The sequence below is a fragment of the Mus musculus genome, chromosome 4, assembly GCF_000001635.26.
Source record: "Mus musculus strain C57BL/6J chromosome 4, GRCm38.p6 C57BL/6J".
NCBI classification, from domain to species: Eukaryota; Metazoa; Chordata; class Mammalia; order Rodentia; family Muridae; genus Mus; species Mus musculus.
Genome location: NC_000070.6, coordinates 134,823,905 through 134,844,474, shown reverse-complemented (window position 1 = coordinate 134,844,474; position 20,570 = coordinate 134,823,905). Strand labels below are relative to the sequence as shown.

At 40.8% G+C, this 20,570-nt stretch overlaps 1 protein-coding gene across 6 annotated transcripts in view; it reads left to right on the top strand.

The window, feature by feature from the left end:
• Maco1 (macoilin 1) overlaps positions 1–20,570 on the top strand; it is a 51,173-nt gene that overhangs the window by 9,457 nt on the left and 21,146 nt on the right. For 2 of the 6 annotated variants that reach the window (XR_001784176.2, XM_006539100.4), the window contains exons 2-7: positions 6,485–6,626; positions 8,026–8,152; positions 11,154–11,277; positions 13,748–13,926; positions 15,967–16,468; positions 17,844–18,090. Coding sequence is in view for 5 of the 6 variants with exons in the window: in XM_006539100.4 (XP_006539163.1) it covers positions 6,485–6,626; positions 8,026–8,152; positions 11,154–11,277; positions 13,748–13,926; positions 15,967–16,468; positions 17,844–18,090 (1,321 nt within the window). In the remaining variant the exon portion in view is untranslated. Of the gene's footprint in view, positions 1–6,484; positions 6,627–7,440; positions 7,709–8,025; positions 8,153–11,153; positions 11,278–13,747; positions 13,927–15,966; positions 16,469–17,843; positions 18,091–20,570 lie in introns of all 6 variants that reach the window. The other 4 variants (NM_001355499.1, NM_025382.6, NM_001355500.1 and 1 more) reach the window with 4 other exon arrangements.

Genomic DNA, 20,570 nt, shown 5'->3' with positions numbered 1-20,570 from the left:
GGATTAAAGGCATGAACCACCACTGCCTGGCTCCAACCTGCCTGCCTGTCTGTCTGTCTGTCTGTCTTTCTTTCTTTCTTTCTTTCTTTCTTTCTTTCTTTTTTTTTTTTTTTTTGTTTGTTTTATGTTTTTCGAGACAGGGTTTCTCTGTATAACCCTGGCTGTCCTGGAACTCACTTTGTAGACCAGGCTGGCCTCGAACTCAGAAATCTGCCTGCCTCTGCCTCCCAAGTGCTAGGATTTCTGCTGTCTTTTAAGGATAAAGGGTGATGTAATGAGGCTGAGGGCAACTGAGCCAGGCAGCTCTTGTGAACTCTAGAACTCAGAGGCTGAAGGTAGAATTCAAGACTGGGTCTAGGGGAAAATCAGCTTTGTTAATTAGCCCATCTCTACATTTTAAAAGAGATCTTCCTAAAAAGGGACTGGACCTAAGGAAAACTGTCTTTACTTCTAAATTGAGACTCCGCAAAAAGTGATTGTCAAGGAATATTAAATCAAAGTTCTGAAAGTGGACTCTACTTCCCTACTTCCACTCCTCAACTGGAAATTGCAGAATTGGAAAAAAAGACAGTAATCAAAGATCATTTCTCGACTGCCTTACTTTTAAATGATTAGGATAACAGAAATTATTCAGGCTACTGTTGTGTGGACAGTGTAGTCCTGTTCTTGAAGCAGTGTTGCCAGCTAACTTGGGATTCTGCCATGCCTTGAGTGCCTTTTGGACTTAGACCGTTTGGTAGTACTGCTCGTTTTCCACCTGGGGATAATGATCATACTCACTCAGCCAGATCTCAGGGACAGCTCCAAAGATTATTCTATCAGGATGTGGCTGTAGCTCAGCTCCATCAGCCTGACTTCGGTCTCCAGCACATCATACACTGAGTGTGGGGATGTACACCTGTAATTATAGTACAGGGGAGTTGAAGGCAGAGAATGACAAGGAATTCAGGGTCATCCGTGGCTGTGATGTGAGTTTTTGGCCAGCCTTGGACAACTGAGTACATGAGACTCTTGTCTCAGCAAACAAAACAAAACAGGGCTAGAGAGATGGTTCTATGTTTAAGAGTATGTAGTGCTCTTCTAGAGACCCAAGTTTGGTTCCCAGAACCTACTTTGGGGAGATCACAGCTGCCTGTACCTCTAGCTCCAAGGAGTCCAACGTCCTCTTTTGGTGTTCTCAGACATTGTATTTACATGCACATACCTGCAGTCAAACACACGTAATTAAAAGCAAAATTTAAAAACCTAACAAAACCCCATATTTCCTACATTGAAAGACAAGGAGAGGTAGGATCCAGAACTCAGGTAGAGATTTAGGCCAGGCAGTTGTGACACATACTTTTAATCTCAGCACTTGGGAGGCAGAAGCAGGCAGATCTCTGTTTTAAGGCCAGCCTGGACTACATAGTGAGTTCCAGGACACAAAGAAAACATTTCTCAAAAAAACTACGGGGTGGAGGTGGGTAGAGGAAGGGAGGGAGGGAGGAGAGAATATTCAGATGTAGAGTTGAGGTCCCATTTGACAGATGGCTAAACAAGAAGGAAGTATGCTGGTTAGAGTAGGCCAACCCAGCATTCCCATGAGTCTGTGGCACCTAGGAGTGAGTTTCTGGGTCACAGGGCTGGTGCATGTTTAAGGAACTGGAAGCCTTTAAGTGTATGCTTACCAATTTATAGAACACAGAGATACATTTTCGTCCCTATTTTTTGTGTGTGACGGACCCCAGGGTCTTCCACATGCTCTACTGAGCTATACCTCCACCCGTCCAGCTCCCCCCATGCCATTTCTTTTTTTTTTTTTTTTTTTTTTTTTTTATTTATTATATGTAAGTACACTGTAGCTGTCTTCAGACGCACCAGAAGAGGGCATCAGATCTCATTACGGGTGGTTGTGAGCCACCATGTGGTTGCTGGGATTTGAACTTCGGACCTTCAGAAGAGCAGTCGGGTGCTCTTACCAACTGAGCCATCTCACCAGCCCCCCCCCATGCCATTTCTAAATGCCTTTAAAACATGGCCACGAGACTGGCTTTCCTTTTTTAGTGTCTAGAAACAGTTCTGAACCATAGGAAAAATTCGGAGTCATTTATAAATCTAAGTATATCTGCAGGACTTAGGTTTTATTCTACTTAATGTTCATGGTTGTCCATAGTCAGTTGTGAGATTAAGGAGAGGCTCTATCTTTAACTCCCCAACAAAGTTGTAGTGTCATGAAACTAAAGATGGGACTTTAGATGGGAGTGTTTGGGCTTCTTGATTTCTACATCAGACTTCCTAGAAACTCAGTACCAAGCTCATTGGAGTTCTAAGAATTAATGTTAGAGGTTAGCACTAGAGGTCTGGGGAGATGCCTCAGTGATTAAGAACAGTTACTGCTCTTGCAGGGAGCTCCATTCTCAGCATTCTGATATCTGCTCACAACCACCAGAAACTCAGGTTTCAGAGGATATGATGCATTCTTCTAACCTCCTTGAGTGTCAAGCACACATGTAGTGTGCGTACATGTATGCAAACAAAAACATTCATGCACATAAAATAATTATTACAAAAATTTTTAAAAAGCTGGGTAGTGGTGGCGCACACCTTTAATCCCAGCACTTGGGAGGCAGAGGCAGGCAGATTTCTGAGTTCGAGGCCAGCCTGGTCTACAGAGTGAGTTCCAGGACAAACCCTGTCTCAAAAAGCCAAAAAATAAAATAAATTAAGTGAAAGAAAATTAAAAAAAAAAAAAAAAAGAACTGGATAGCACATTTCATGTCATTATAAATATCACACCACGGGGATGGTGAGATGGCTCAGCAGGGTAAGAGCACTGACTGCTGTTCTGAAGGTCCTGAGTTCAAATCCCAGCAACCACATGGTGGCTCATAACCACCCATAGTGAGATCTGACACTCTCTTCTGGTGTGTCTGAAGACAGCTACAGTGTACTTATTTATAATAATAAATAAATCTTTAAAAAAATAATAAATATCACATCACTGATGGCATGGTATGCCTGTTCTTGGTATTATCTACCTATGTGGCTTTATAGGGCACAGAGAATTCTCAGGCTGAGTTTTGTTTTTTTTTCGTAAGCATGTAAACCTTTGTATATCTTACTGAAATGTTTCTTAATTAATTATTACAAATCTTTATTTGTGCTAAGAATATTGTTAACTACATGGTAGAGCACATACTTACTGTGTATACAACTCTGGATTCAATCCCCAACACCTGGAGGAAAAAATACCCTATTTGGGTTTTTTGGTATGTATTTATTCAAATAGTTAATGTGATCATAGCAACAGAGGAATATTTACATTGCAAGGTATATTTTTAAAATATCATCATCAGAAGAAAAAAAAAAAGAAAAGAAAAGGAAAGCTGGGCATGGTGGCGCATGCCTTTAATCCCAGCACTCGAGAGGCAGAGGCAGAGGCAGAGGCAGAGGCAAAGGCAGAGGCAGGTGGATTTCTGAGTTTGAGGCCAGCCTGGTCTACCGAGTGAGTTTCAGGACAGCCAGGGCTATACAGAGAAACCCTGTCTTGAATCACCCCTTCCTCTTCCCCTCAAACAGAGCAACTAAATATTTTTAATATTTCATTTTGTGTGTATGAATGTTTTGCTTGCATGTGTATCTGTACTATGTATATGCCCGAGGCCATAGGAAGATGTTGGATCCCTTAAAATGGAATTAAGATCAGTTGTGAGCTACCATGTGGGTGCTGGGAATCATACCCAGGTCCTCTATATAAAACAAGTGCTCTTAACCACTGAGCCATCTCTTCAGCCCCTAAAGGGCAATTTGTAAGTTATATTTATGTACAGGAAACTCAGCAGTGTACATTTAACCCATTTTGGTGACAGTTCTTTGTCCTTTACTTTTTCAAACATTTGGCAATGTGAGCCACAGAGATTGGACCTAGGTAGGACATTACCTTCCCAATGACAACAGATCTCATCATGTCTGTTGTTATCATTGGCCCTGGTAGCTTCCACCAGCTCAGCCAGGATCTTTGTCTTTGACCTAACCTGTGTCTTCCTATGGCCCAGCTACCCCACCCTGCCTGCTCTTGATGCAACAAGGAACCTCCACCTTCGTACACAAGGCAGGAAGACCACCAGTTCCCTTGAGTCTGTAATATATAATCTCCCCCAGCTAATAAGCATTTCTGTTTTCTACCAATACAGTGACAGTATTGACCCCACTCAAAGGACAAGTAGTCTCTCAGCAGGGATGTTTGTTCCTCTTACCAGCAGCTTTCTTAGCATAGGCTGGCAGTGTCCTGCTTTGTCTTTGGTCTGTATTGTGGGGTGGTCCAAGCAGCTGTCTTGCCTGCCTGGCTGTCCAGGGCTTGGATGAGCTGGTTAATCTTAGGAGAGGCCAATCAGCCTTTCCCTACTGCAGCCAGATATGATGCAGTCCTTTGACTCAGGTGAAACGTGAGGTCTCTTGGTAAGATGTCCTATCCAGTGTCAACGTTCTTAGGCTGTTTTTCTGACTCACTACCTCCTAGCCTCCTGCTGCTGTTTCTTTTTAAATTTTGATACAGGGTCTCTCTACATAGATCACGCTGGCCTGTACTGAGATTAAAGAGACATGCCACCATGCCTGGCTCTTTTCTTTTTTATTGTCTGTTTCTAGATCAGTTATCAGCTTTTCTGACGTTTTATCTGTGTTTCTACTAGCTTTTCGGGGATAGTTTATGCTTTCTCCTGAATGGCTTATTTCCTGTGAGTGCTGAGTAGTATTACTTGGTGCAGAGCTCTAAAATTGGGTTTATTTACTCGGTTAATTTATTTTTGGATTGTAGTTGGCTACTAGTATCAAAATGATCAGTGGTAATATCCCCTGTGAGTCTGGAGGCAAGTGTGTATTTCTCTTGGGAATCATCCCCTCGTGGAAGTTCATTCAGCTGATTACATTGTCATGTACTCACGTATGATCAGTTGTTTTTGTTTGTTTGTTTGTTTTTGTTGTTGTTTTTTTTTTGTTGTTGTTGTTGGTTTTTTTTGAGACAGGTTTTCTCTGTATATCCCTGGCTGTCTTGGAATTCACTTTGTAGACCAGGCTGGCCTGGAACTCAGAAATCCGCCTGCCTCTGCCTCCCGAGTGCTGGGATTAAAGGCGTGCGCCACCACGCCCTACATATGATCAGTTTTTAAAGTTTAAATTTTTAGTTTAGGATCTTCCTAGCCCAGGATTGGTTGGAACTTGCTGTGTAGCTCAGGCTAACCTCAAACTCTTGATATTTTTGGCCCAGATTTGTGTTGGGATTGTAAGTCTATGCCACCATGCCTGGTTTAGAAATCTTTTTTTAATAGCTAAATTTGCCCTGCTCTGTAATTGGAATTAGGAATATAGAAATAGAGGTTTATTAGTAGCTAAATGTGATTGATGACTGGGTAATGAAGTTTCAGATTATATGAAAGATTTTTTTACATTTATTTATTTATTTATTTATGAGTACGCTGTAGCTGTACAGCTGGTTGTGAGCCTTCACGAGCCTTCATGTGGTTGTTGGGAATTGAATTTTTAGGACCTCTGCTCCCTTCAGTTGGCCCTTGCTCACCACTCTAGTTAACTCAACCCCTGACTGCTCTGGTCCAAAGTGTACATAAGTACAATGTAGCTGACTTTCAGACACACCAGAAGAGGGCGTCAGATCTCATTACAAGTGGTTGTGAGCCACCATGTGGTTGCTGGGATTTGAACTCAGGACCTTCAGAAGAGTAGTCAGTGTTCTTACCTACTGAGCCATCTTGCCAGCCCTTTTTAAAAATTGTCTTATTAAGCTCAGTACAGTTGTTATATATGCATTCTAACTGGCTTTTCAAAGCATGTGTTTCTTTAACATAAATAGGAGGGAACTCAGAAGACATATTTACATCTCAAGTCTTGGATGTTTGAAGACTTTTTCCTTTAAAAGACATTTTTGTGCCCTCAGTCTATGGAAGTGACTCGTGTCTGCCCCATGAGTTATCTTTGGCAAATTTTTGGGAAGTCAGTTTTGTTTGGTCAGTGCACATGACTGCAGTATAGAGAAGCAAAGGAAGAGAAAAGCACAAACCCTTGAAGCATGCAGAGAGGTGTGTAGCAAGAATTTGCAACTCTTAAGCAGGTGTGGAGTGTGAGGAAGTAGCACACTTCAGCCATGACCTTTTCTTCTAAGGAAGAACAGCTTGAAGCCTGTCATTCTGTGAGGGTTGCAGTATTTTAAAGTCAGACACTTAGCACATCTTTAAAAAAGTGGTGAGATTCAAGTGTTTTTCTTCCATCTTAAAAGAAACTGAGCCGGTTTGGTTGTCATCTTGTCTTGACAAATTGTGAGGCTCTGAGCATTTTTACAATCCAGGTGGCCAGAGGGTAGCTCCCTGAGCCTTCTCTTGTTGGGCTTACGGTAAATGAAGTTATTTTTTACTTTTTTTAAAACAGAAACAGTGCATTCCTACTTCGGAATCTTCATGTATGACCTTGAATCCCTTGTTTTTGTATTTTGCAGTACATTTTTATACCTGAAATTCCTGGTAGTGTGGGCACTTGTCCTCCTTGCCGACTTTGTCCTGGAGTTCCGATTTGAATACCTGTGGCCGTTCTGGCTTTTCATCAGAAGCGTCTATGATTCCTTCAGATACCAAGGACTGGTATGTTTCTATTGCATGTTCTCCAACTGTGAGGGATGTAGTTGCCCTTCTAATTAAGAGAATATCTAAAGTGGCTGATACTGACCTGTTTTAAGTGGAGTTTATTAGGAATAAACTAGCTGTTAGCAATGGAAGTGCCTGTTTTGGGATGAGTTAATTGGGTCTGTAGATTGAGCCCACTGATGAATGGTTCTGTTTTGTTCTTTCTCACTTGAGTAGAGAGAAATGATTGGGCAGAGGATTACAAGAAGGAAGTAGCAATGGAGGACTCTGTGTTGCTTAGTCTTACCTGGAGTGCTCTGGAACTAAGTTGTCATTGAATCAAAGCAGTGATTCTCATTGGTCTGAAGACTCCTTTTAAGTAATTAAAAATTCTTGAGAACTCCAAAGAGCTTCTGTTAAATGTAGGTTACAAAATAAACCAGGGGTGGTGAGTCACACCTTTAGTCCCAGTACCCAGGAGGCAGAATTCAAAGAGTCTCTGAGTTCTAGCCAGCCTGGTCTACAGAGTGAGTGCCAGGCCAACTAGGGCTACAGAGACCCTGTTCTCAATAAAAATCAATTAAACAAATAACAATTGAAAAAAAAAGAGAAAATAAAACAAGAAGTAAAATGTACTTATTAATTCACTGAAAATAACTATTTACCCAAACAATAGAAGGGTGGCTCTGGTTTTTAGAGCTCTCCGTTTGGAAGGATCTCAGGGCTACTTCAGGAGTCTCTAGACCACAGGTTTTGAATTATTCAGTTAGAGCCTGGGCATAGCCTGAGCTTATTCTTTTGACTTACATGTTATTTCTATTGTGTTCCATAGCTACACCTTACAACTAACTCTCCAGTCCAGGCCTGGCGCTTTGGTCAGAGCAAATCCATGCTTCCAAAAGATGGCTTCAAGCTTATGTCTTATTGGTAATGAATAGTGGTGTCCAGAGGAAGGCAGCATTATTAATATTACCACCAGCATATTTCTTGCCAATATTTTGGTTCATCTGCATTCCAGCAAGCTTTAAGAATGAAGCTCTTTAGGAATGGTTTATGAGGAAACAGGAAGCTTTTCAGTGTTAAAGTTCTTGTTCATTCAGGTAAAACCTGCCTATAGAATCCCAATGAATTCACTGTGGTCCAACCTCAGTTTCGGCCCAGTTCATGTCCTTGGCTTAAGAACCATGAACAAGAGCACTCTTTAATGTTGAATTAGCTACTGCTTTTTAGTATATGTGCTGCTCAAGCAAGCTTATAACCACTGCTTCCCCCTGGTCTATTCTGAGTGTTTGAAATTTCCTCTTGTTAAATTGCTTTGTATTCAGCAATTTTGTTCAACAAAGCTTTTAATAGCATACTTGAAATTAACAAATTCTGAAATGTGGCTTTTAATTTGGTTTTTTTTTTCTGTCTTTAGGCCTTCTCAGTATTTTTTGTTTGTGTAGCATTCACTTCAAATATCATATGTCTCCTCTTCATTCCCATACAATGGCTTTTTTTCGCTGCTAGCACATATGTATGGGTCCAGTACGTATGGCACACAGGTGAGTCTTAATGACTTCTTGGTTAGGAATTTTAGATTCAAGTTAATTATTTAGATTGATATTTTAAGGTTCCTTTCCCCAATATTATCTTAATATGTTGCTTGGCTTGTGGTTGTGGTTTGTTGATTTGTGGGGTTTTGTTTGTTCTTTGGTTGTAGGATTGGTTATTTGAGGCAGGGTCTTACTAGTAATCCTGGTTGTCCTGTAACTCACTATGTAGGCCTGGCCGGTGTGGAACTCAGAGTGATCCTCCTGCCTCTGCCTTCTGAGTTCTGGAATTACAGCTGTGCCTTGCCTTACCCTGCTCTCGCTTGCATGCATGGTTTCCTTCTTTTTGATCTGAATGAAAAGCTTAGGTGTTAGGTCTTCTGGTTGGTCTCTAGTAAAGATGCCAGGTTAAAGGGTCAGGGCGGCTTCTGTTTAGGAGGCCTTGAAGACATTCGTGTGCCACACAAGACTGTTTACAACATTTTATTATTGAAAGGAATGCTAGTTAGAATCATTCAAGTGCACCCAATAATTTGACAAAAACCAAACCCCCCCAAAAAATCTCCCCAGCATCTCAGACACACAGTGCCCTTATACAGTTGTAAACGTGCAGCTGGATGGACCCCTGCCATTTCCTCTCACGGGGGCCATGTAGGAGGACGGAGCTCTCTACATTGAGTCACACACACACATCCTCCTTGCACTTTTCTTTAAAAAATGTACTTATTTTATTTATGTGACTACACTGTCAACTGTCCTTAGACATGCCAGAAGAGAATATTGAATCCCATTACAGATGGTTCTGAGCCACCATGTGGTTGCTGGGAATTGAACTCAGGACCTCTGGAACTGCTTCTAACAGCCAGTGCTCTTAACCACTGAGCCACCTCTCCAGCCTGCAACCTTATTATTTGTAAGGTGGTCTTGAACTGAACTCTTTCTCCTCTTGCTTCCCAAGTGCTGGGATTGTGGGTTTATACCAACACACCCAACTTTTATAGACCTTGCCCCATGATGTGAAAGCCAGGGAGTTCTTAAGATACTATCTCTAATACCATTCCACACTTACTTAAAAAGCTTCTAGCATGGTTATTCATTTCATAGATGGAGTAATAACATGTATTGTTCAAATTTTTCTGTTTTTCAGTAATATTTTTATATTTAACCTAATAGATTAATGTATACCAAGTAGGGCATATTTAAAAGATCATTGTTGTTTTGAGAGGTTTCATATGCATCTCTAGCTGTCCTAGAACTTTCTGTGTAGAAACAGTCTAGCCTTGAAGTCAGATCTGTCTGCCTCTACCTCCCTAGTGCTTGGATTACAGATATGTGCCACCACCCCACCTGGAAATATAAAATTTGAAATTATTTTCAAAATTTGTAATTGTGAAAATACCTATGCTGGGTGTGTTCGATCTGTAAGGCAGTGGAGGTGCAGCCGCCTTCACATCTGATGCTGACCTCCATGTTCCCACATCCTCCACTGTCCTTTCCTAACACTGACTGATGCAACTTGTAGATTTTATTTTCTCTGTTATTTTACTTTATTTATCCTGTTGCAAGTTGCTTTCACCTTCCTGGTATTTTCATGCTCAGTGAGCACCCGCTTCTGGAACACAAGGTCTAAGTCTTCTTACTGTCAGAAAAACAGCGTAGACCTGGCTGGCCTGGAACTCAGAGACCTGCCTGCCTTGGCTACCCAAGTGCTGGGAGCGAAAGCGTGTTCCATCACATCTGGCCAGATCTGCATTCTTTAGAAAACGTTCTACATTTTGTTGTATAGCTTTATCATAATTAAACAGTTTCCTCATAGTGAACATTTAAGTTAATCTTTGCTATTGTAAGTAGTTTTATAGTGAGTATTGTATTTCTTCAGGGTAAGATCTAAAAATGAGATTTCTGGGTTAAAAGTATAGGTACTTAAAGTTACTTATACTGCCAAGCTGTGTTGCAAAAGAGTTGCCATAAAGTATGCTAGTGTCTAGTTGGAGAGTAAAACTTTATCCATGCCATCCCTACAGTATTTATTATCTGTCTTAATTTTTTTTTTTTCCAGACAGTATCTCCCTCTGTAGCCCTGGCTGTCTTGAGCTCTGTAGACCAGACTGGCCTCAGTGCCTGCCTCTGCCTCTCCAGTGCTGGGATTAAAGGCATGGCCTACCACTGCCCAGCTTTATTTTATTTAAAATAATGAATTAAATTGGGGATCTGATTGATTTGTTTGTTGTTCCCTTAATAATGTTTTGGTAGAGTTGAGCATGTTTATTTATGACATAATTTTTATTCTTTTCTTTTTCTTTTTTCTTTTTCCTTTTTTTTTTTTTTTTTTGGAGACAGGTTCTAATTGTGTGGTCCTGGTTGGCTTGGATCTGCACACCAGGCTGAACTAAAAACAAAAACAAAATCCCCATCTACTTTCTTCTGTCTACTGAGTTCTGGGATAAAAGGAGTACACCAACCCATACAGTGCTTTCTTTAGTTTTTCCTGTCTTGTTTGTGGTAGGGATGTTGGAATTGAACCCATGGCTTTATACATGCTAAGCATGTGCTCTGCCACTGGGCCACACCCTCTGTAATTTTGATTGGTTTTATTTGCATATTGAATCAGGATCTTATTATTTGCCCAGGCTGCCCTCAAAGTCTGAACTCAAGCCATCCCCCTGCCTCAGTCTTCCCAGTGGTGGGACTGCTATAGACACGTAGTGCCATACCCAACTTTGGTCATCTTTTTTTTTTTTTTTAAATTGGGTTTTAGGAGCTCTTAGTCAAGATTATGAATCTTTTGTTTGACATATATTATGCATGTTTCCTGGTAGTTGTTTACCTTTTGTTTTTATTACTGAGTTTGTTGGCTTGTTTGTCATAGAGAATCTTTGAGTTCAGAGCAGATTGCTTTTTAGTTTAGTTGAAAGTCTTAATGAGAGTTGCTGTCTTGACTGAATCTCCCAGACAAGGCATCTGTTGTCAGCTACTGTATCATTGATGGTTGTCTTTCTGTCCTTTCCTACAGAAAGGGGAGTGTGTTTGCCTACAGTGTCACTCTGGATCCTCTTTGTTTATATTGAAGCAGCAATTAGATTTAAAGATCTGAAAAACTTTCATGTAGACCTTTGTCGACCGTTTGCTGCTCACTGGTGAGTATTCCTTTATTTCTAGTCTACGTTTCTGTGTGGATGGATAAATTCAGCTGAACAGGCCTTACCAGACAGTGGAGTCCCAGCTCTGTCCCGACAGCTGTGTGGCTGAGCCTGTCATCGTCTCTATCTTCAGCCTCCTGACCTGCTCCTGAGTGCAGTGTGTCAGGTGTTTAACTTGTTAGTAAGTAGCTGACAAATGATCTTGATGACGATTCAAAAATATCTAAATGAGCTATGGCCATTCTTTTAAAATATTTTATTTATATGAGTACGCTGTAGCTGTTTCCAGACACACCAGAAGAGGGCATCAAATCCCATTACAGATGGTTGTGAGCCACCATGTGGTTGCTGGGAACTGAACTCAGGACCTTTGGAAGAGCAGTCGGTGCTCTTAACCACAGAGCCATCTCTCTAGCCCACTATGGCCATTTTTTAAAACTTCTATAGTCTTTTACAGAAGTAACAAGACTACTGATACTTCGAAAAGGAACATGTTTTCTTATGAAATATTAGTGAATATTAAGGTATATTTCATTTAATCTTAACTAAGAATATTAAAAAATAAACTTGAATTCTGTTTACATCAGTTGTGAAAAGTAAAAATTTCCAAATAAACAGGCATTATATTTCTAGTATTTTTAGTTTTTACAAATGAGTTAAATGAACCTTGTCACTTTAAGTCTATAGTGAAACCACATTTAGACTAATCAAAAATTATATATTTTAACATTTATAAGCCTTAATATGGGTTTGACAGTATTTGTAGAAGCTTTGGAAAAGCATTAGGCAGTCTGATTAGCTGGTGATATTTTTACCTTCTGACTTAGAGTTGTAAGGACCTGTTTTAACCTGGAAGAAGATTTATATATTTATTATATATATAACGTTAATGCCTGCAGACCAGAAGAGGGCATCAGATTTCATTATAGATGGTTGTGAGCCACCATGTGGTTGCTGGGAATTGAACTCAGGACCTTTCGGAAGAGCAGTCAGTCAGTGCTCTTACCCACAGAGCCATCTCTCCAGTGCCCTCCACCATGCACTTGTTTAAATGACAGCCGACACAGCTGTGATTTTGGAATCACCATAACTGTGTTTATGACTTAACTTTACAAAAGCAGCTGTTGCTCCTATTCTTAGATACACAAAGATTAATGTATAATTGCCTAGACTTAACTCTACCTTGTTAAAAATTAAAAATAATGTCCTTTTGATTTTGTTTTGTTTTGTTTTTTTGAGACAGGGTTTCTCTGTTTAGCTCTGGCTATCCTGGAACTTCCTCTATAAACTAGGCTGTGCTTGAATTTAGAGATCCGCCTGTCTCTGTCTCCCAGTCCTGAGATTAAAGGCATGTGCACTCTTTTGATTTTTTAACACTTAGCATGGTTATTTGTAGATATCCATTAAAAATCTCTACCCTCTAGTTCTGTTTAAATATTGTATTGAGAACTTCATACATGTTTATACTCTATTTTGATCAAATCTAATCCCTAGTCCTTCCCCTTAAACTCTTCTATTATGCCCTACACACACACACACACACACACACACACACACACACACACACACACCTTCTAGCTAGCTAGCTAAATGTATTCTTTTCTTTTTTTTCAAAGATTTATTTATTTATAGGAGTATATGGAGCTATCTTCAGACATGCCAGAAGACCATTACTGCTGGTTGTGAGCCACCATGTGGTTGCTGGGATTTGAACTCAGGATCTCTAGAGCAGTCAGTGCCCTTAACCACTGAGCCATCTCTCCAGCCCACATGTGTTCTTTTTTAAAATTCCAGTGAATGCTGCCAGTGTGTACATGGGTATAGGGCCATTTAGTGGAACACGGATATCTTCAACAACTAGAGGTGGGGTTTCACGAGGCCTTCCCTGATGTGTGCAGGAACTTTGCCTTGATGCTGTGTAGCCATAGTCTCTGCGAGTTCTTGTGAGCAATGGCTCTGTCATGTCCAGATACTTTTAATTCTTAAAAACATAAAGATGCCTAAATTTTTTTTTTTTAAGATTTATTTATTATATGTAAGTACACTGTAGCTGTCTTCAGACACTCCAGAAGAGGGCGTCAGATCTTGTTACAGATGGTTGTGAGCCACCATGTGGTTGCTGGGATTTGAACTCTGGACCTTCGGAAGAACAGTCAGGTGCTCTTAACCACTGAGCCATCTCACCAGCCCAAGATGCCTAAATTTTAATGCATAAGGCCCATGTTTCCTCAGAACTTAGTTGCTGTATCTATCAGTAAACCGGGTGACTCTAGAGCTAAGGAGTCAGGCAGTGCGCTGGACAGTGCACTCCTGTGGTCCAGCAGTCCTGTCCACAGGCCTTGTTCTGTGTGCACGAATTTATCATCAACTAGAATTGATTTTCTAATTTTCCATCTCAGTAGCCTATGTGCTTACTACACATGTTGTTTTAAGTTTGCAATTATTGGCTGGACTGTCTTCCTTCTAGCATTGGATACCCTGTGGTGACTTTGGGCTTTGGCTTCAAAAGTTATGTGAGCTACAAAATGCGGTTAAGGAAGCAGAAGGAAGTTCAGAAGGAGAACGAGTTTTACATGCAGCTTCTTCAGCAGGCCCTCCCTCCAGAGCAGCAAATGTTGCAGAAGCAGGAGAAGGAGGCTGAGGAAGGTATGTCTCTACTCTGAAGCTGTAGGCCTAAGACACTAGTCACATTTTGGCTCAGTAAAAGAATTTTACTGAGATTTTAGATGTTTAGTTTTCCTGATATTCTTCCTCGTGGCATTGTTTGGCCATGAAATACAGAATGTGTGTGCCATATTTTACTCTCGGAGAGCCATTGGCTTCTAAATAAGGTGCATGTTTTTCCATGTATTTTTATTTTATGTGTATGGAACTTTTTCCTGTATGTTTGTATGTGTACCACACTGGTACTCTGGAACCCTGGAACTGCGGTTGCTGGTTGTTCTGAGCCACCATGTGGCTGGGAACTGAACTCAGGTCCTGTGTAAGAACAACAAATGCTTTTAACTGTTGAGCCATCTCACCAGGCCCTAACTCATATTTAATTTTTAAAAATGTGAATATGTTGTTACAAATTAAAAAAAAATACTTCTTAATAAAATACATCTTGACCATGGCATTGTAATTGAAGAAGTTAAGACCAAAGTATATGCTGGTGTGGTCATGTGATATTGCCTTCTTAAAGAACAAGGTGTGGGTTCTGTTTGAAAGTTTCATATACATGGTACAGTAATTCTTAAATAGAACCATTTCTTTTTTTTTAAAGATTTATTTATTAATATATGTAAGTACACTGTAGCTGTCTTCAGACACTCCAGAAGAGGGAGTCAGATCTTGTTGCAGATGGTTGTAAGCCACCATGTGGTTGCTGGGATTTGAACTCTGGACCTTCGGAAGAGCAGTCAGGTGCTCTTACCCACTGAGCCATCTCACCAGCCCAAATAGAACCATTTCTAACGTGGTTTCTCAAATGGACATTCAGCCAAGAGTGATAGATAAGCTGGAAGTAATACTAATTTTCCCTTTTAAAAAATATTTATCCATATGAGTGCTCTATTTGCATGTATGCCTGCATGACAGAGAGGGCATCAGATTGCATTATATACATGGTTCTGAGCCACTACGCTCAGGACCTCTGGAAGAGTAGAGACAGTTCTCCTAAACACTGAGACATCTCTTCAGCCCCCAATACTAATTTCCTTTGCTTGGGAGTTAGAAGTTTGAGACTATGCTTTTTAGTTAATTTATATTAAAATCCTTTTTATCTGTAGCAGTGCAAAATAGCTCTTAAGGAGACCACAGCCCATTGAAATGTACTGCATTGTTACAGAAAGTTCTTAAGTGTCCTAGGCATTGATACAGACATATTCCTTCAACACTACAGTCATAAAAGATAGATGTCTGTAACCAGAAGTCCATGTTTTCTTTCATTTGAAATTTTTTCAGTAATATTATCAGATGTTTTTTAATCCAGACATCTTTTGAGAAAGAGAATGGGAGACAGAGAGAGAATGGGGGGGAGGGAGGGAGGGAGGGAGGGAGGGAGGGAGGGAGAGAGAGAGAGAGAGGGAGGGAGGGAGGGAGAGAGAGAGAGAGAGAGAGAGAGAGAGAGAGAGAGAGAGAGAAGAGGTAGGGGTGTGTGTGTGTGTGTGTGTTTGTGGAATTGTTCTCATAACTACTTAGGTCTTGAAGATTGAACTCAGGCACTAGGCTTGTGGAGCAAACATTTTTACATACTGAGCCATCTCCCGGGTCTAATTTAGGCCTCTTTTTAAATAGAGCTTCTTAGGAAGGTAGCCATGGTGGACTACCCTGCCGTAGCATAAGCCAGTATAATAAATGCCTTTTCATTTAAAAAAAAAAAAAAAGGCCTCTTTCTTATAAAAATGACCTGCTTTTGCTCTTTCTCTTATGACAAACTTAGTTGACTTGATATGTGAATTAATTATAAAATTTTAATTTTGTTTTAATGCCATATCTTTAATGGTTTGAAGTTCATATTATGGTGATTTTTTTTCAAATGTGTCTAGACTTGCTCCTTGGAGCTGATGTAATATATATTGTACTTACCACCGCTTCCAAGTTTCTACTGTGATCAGTGTAGTGAATTTCTAGCCGAGTTTTTAAAAAGCTAAATATTCCAGTATGGGTTTTTGTTTGTTTGTTGGTTTGTTTTTGGTACTGTAGCAGCCAAGGGATTGCCGGACATGGATTCCTCGATCCTTATACACCACAACGGAGGCATCCCAGCCAACAAAAAACTGTCCACAACGTTGCCAGAGATAGAATATCGAGAAAAAGGGAAAGAGAAGGACAAGGATGCCAAGAAACACAACCTTGGAATAAATAACAACAACATTCTACAACCTGTAGACTCTAAGATACAAGAGATTGAGTATATGGAAAACCATATCAATAGTAAAAGATTAAACAATGATCTTGTGGGAAGTACAGAAAATCTCTTAAAAGAGGACTCATGCACTGCTTCCTCAAAAAATTACAAAAATGCCAGTGGAGTTGTGAACTCCTCGCCTCGAAGTCACAGCGCTACAAATGGAAGCATTCCTTCCTCGTCTAGTAAAAACGAGAAGAAGCAGAAGTGCACCAGCAAGGGCCCGAGTGCACACAAGGACTTAATGGAGAACTGTATTCCTAACAACCAGCTGAGCAAACCAGACGCGCTGGTAAGGTAAGTGTGTGTACACTCCCTTCCTCTTGAGGTGACTCCAAAAGGAACACTTCGGTGGCCTGCAGGAGTTGTTCCTGATCAACGCTGAGACTGGCAGCAGGCAGGTGGTTTGCTTTACACGGGTTTGTAGGCACCTGTGTAGGCATAGCAAAGACTTGATTTAACCTTTCCTGTATTCTAAATTAGAGGGGACAGATGTACATGCTGCCTGATTGGTGGTCCTAAAAGACGCTGTGTGTTCATCCTGCCTCTTTATGTTTGCCTATCGAAGGTTCTTTTTGACAAAAAGACAACAAGAAGAGTTTGTGCCTTGTTGATGCAAATTTCTCTATGATCAAACTGACAGATGGGGAGAAGAGTAAGAAATTTGTCCTTTTACCCTGAGCTTGTTTTATTGGTTAGTTTCTTTCTGTAATTAGAATTTAAATTACTGCCGGGCAGTGATGGTGCATGCCTTTAATCACAGCACTTGGGGGACAGAGGCAGGAGGATTTCTGAATTTGAGGCCATCCTGGTCTACAGAGTGGGTTCTAGGACTGTCAGGGCTACACCTGTCTCGAAAAGCCAAAAAAAATAAAAAAAAATAAATTATCCATAGATAAGGCCTGGTGATCCCTGGGACCCACATGGAGGAAGGAGAGAACAGATGCTGGCAAGTTGTCCTCTGACCTACATGCACACACACACACACACACACACACACACACAAAACACTTGCACACACAACAAATACATTTTTAAAACAAAAGAAAAAGGAAATCTCTTGATAAAAATTCCATGTGGGAACATAATACTAGATGTAGATTTAGTCAGAAACATGCCTCTTCTCAACCTTAATTAACTAAAAGTAACAATGGTATGTGACACTGACCGGCAAACAGGTGTGTTGTTAACTCTGTCTTCAATCTGGAAGCTGAGAGCTGAACTGGAGGCTGTTTTTTGTTTTTGCTGTATGTAACTTACTCAGTTCAGTAAGTTTCTTATATTCCACTTTCTTTGGCATTTTTAAAGGCCAAGGACAATTTATTCTTTGAAGAAGAGTTTTTATCATGGTAAAACATGTAAACCAGAGTATTGATTGGTTTTAATATTGTGAGTGATAGCAAGAGAAGAGAAATGGGATCTATAGTATCTCTCACTCCTGAAGCAGGTCTCTGTGCCCCTTTGGACGCACACCATTGCCTCTGCCGTGCAGGAGTCCATCCACAGCTTCCCTATTATCTGCCGATGAAGTCAGAAGAAAGTTCTTTCAGATGTTCAGAGTGGAGAGACCAGTTATTGTGCATCTTATTTCAGAAGGAATTCCCCAAAATTGGCTAAATAAAGCAGGTGACACCTTTGCTGCAAGTTATTTAACATCTTTACATGATTTTAGTACCAAAACAGGTTTCCTGTGTTTGTTTGGTGTTGCAAGTGAGGTGAAACTGCCTTCTCAGGCAGCCCAGCTAATTGTGATGCTAATTGCCTCCTGCTACCTGATCTACCTTTGGTATAGAAGATTGAGGACCCAAATGACCAGTGACCTAGGGCTGTGGTATTTGTGCCCCTTGCCTGCTCCTGGGGACTGCTGCCTCCTGTTGTCACCAGTGTGGACTGTATCTTCACCTGTAGGCACCCCCAGAGTAAGTTTCTGTTTTAGAGAAGTACTTGCTGTCAGAAAGTTAATAGAAAATATATTTAAGTAGTTTTAAAACTTCTATAGAATTATTTTCAACTTTTTTGTTTGTTTGTTTTTTTGGTTTTTCAAGACAGGGTTTCTCTGTGTAGCCCTGGCCGTCCTGGAGCTCACTTTGTAGACCAGGCTGGCCTCGAACTCAGAAATCCGCCTGCCTCTGCCTCCCGAGTGCTGGGATTAAAGGGGTGCGCCACCACGCCCAGCTATTTTCAACTTTTAATGTACTATGAGGATAAAAGGGATCTAGGTGTGGTGGTGCACACCTTTAATCCTAGAACCTGGATCTCTGTGAGTTCAAAATAGTCAGAGCTGGGCTGGTGAGATGGCTCAGTGGGTAAGAGCACCCGACTGCTCTTCCGAAGGTCCGGAGTTCAAATCCCAGCAACCACATGGTGGCTCACAACCATCCGTAATGAGATCTGGCGCCCTCTTCTGGAGTGTCTGAAGACAGCTACAGTGTACTTACATATAATAAATAAATCTTTAAAAAAAAAATAGTCAGAGCTACACAGTGAGAACCCTGTGAAAAGCAACCCAACTATCCAACAGTGAGAGAAATTTATATAAATAGTCCTGGACCCACCTGTCTCTGCAGGGATTAAAGGTGTGTGCACCTTTTATTTTTTATTTACTTTGGAGACAGGGTCTCTCTGTGTAGCTCTGGCTGTCCTGGAAGTCACTAGCGACCAGGCTGGGTTTGAATTCACAGAGATCTGCCTGTTTCTGCCTCCTGAGTGCTGGAATTAGAGTATGCCACTGCACCTGTCTTCTAGTACAGTTATTGTAAAAATCATACTTTTGGGAGTATTAAAGAACTTTAGAAACTATTCACAATATGAGGCTCCATAAAGAAGACAAAGCAATGTAATTAGAAACATCTTTCCCAATGTATACAAAAAAGAGATCTGACGCGAAAAGCTGAAATGTTGACAAAAGCTACAGCCTGTGGTATATTAGACAGACATTTTTTCTCTTTACTTACACACATTTCCAGAATTCTCCAGGTGAATAATAATGAAAGCATTTGAAAGGAGAAAAAAATTTTTGATTTTATTATTTATGTGTATGTATATATACATATGCATGTGTGTGTGTGTGTGTATGTATGCATGCATGCATGTATGTATGCATGCATGCATGCATGGTGTTTTGCCTGCACAAGTGTCTGTATTAGAGTGTTGGACCACCTGGAACTGGAGTTACAGTTGTGAGCTGCCATGTGGGTGCTGAGAAATGAGCCCAAGTCCTCTTAAAGAGCAACCAGTACTCTTAACTCTGAGCCATCTCTCCAGCCGAGAAAAGCATTTTTCTAAGAAAATTATCTACTATGGTTAGAGAAGGCCTTGCCATTTCTTTTTCTCTTGCTTGTCTGATTTTGATGTATGTATGCTTGTTGAATGCCATTAACTGCTGTGTTTAAGGTGTTAGTTTCTGAGTAGAGTGAGTGTGTCATCTTTAGATGAACAAGCTGAACTCAGTTGTCTCTGTCTTAGGGTTATCATTGCTGTGATCAAACACCGTAGCAAAGTCACTTGGGGAAGAAAGAGTTTATTTGCTTTAGCATCACTGTTCATCACCAAAGGAGTCAGGACAGGAACTCAAGCAGGGCAGGAACCTGGAGGCAGGAGCTGATGCAGAGCCCATGGAGGGGTGCTGCTCACTGGCTTGCTCCCCCGTAGCTTGCTCCACTTGCTTTCTTACAGAACCCAGGGTGCTACCATCTACAATGGGCTGGGCCCTCCCACATCAATCACTTAGTAAGTGCCCTAGAAACTTGTCTACAACAGTCTTATTTATTTATGTATGTGAGTACACTGTATCTGTATGGATAGTGTGAGCCTTCGTGTGGTTGTTGGGAATTTTTAGGACCTCTGCTCACTCCGGTCAACTCAGTCCCTGCTTGCTCTGGCCCAAAGATTATACATAAGTACACTGTAGTTTTTGTTGTTGCTGTTTGTTTATTTAAGGTTTTATTTTTAAATATTTTTACTTAAATTATTTGAGACTGGATTTCTCTATGTAGCCTTGGTACCCATAACTCTGTAGACCAGGCTGGCCTTGAATTCCTAGAAATTACCTGTCTCTGCCTCCCAAGTGCTGGGATTAAAGGGGCTCACACCACTGCCTGGCCTGATACTTAATTTTTTAAAATGTTACATATTGTTTATTTATTAGAGAAAAGGGCTCACTTTGTCATCCTAGTTGGCCAGGAACTGGAAGAGTATAGACCCAGCTAGTCTCAAAGTCCCACAAATCGACCTCCCTCTGCTTCTTGAGTTCTGAGATTAAATTTGTGTGCCATCATGCCAAGGTTATTTTTATTTAATTGTGTGTCTGTGTGTGTCTGTGCAGGCAGGCTCCCACGTGTGTTGTTTTCTGTATGTGAGTACAGTGCAGGGAGAAGTGTGAGGGGAGCATTGATTCCTT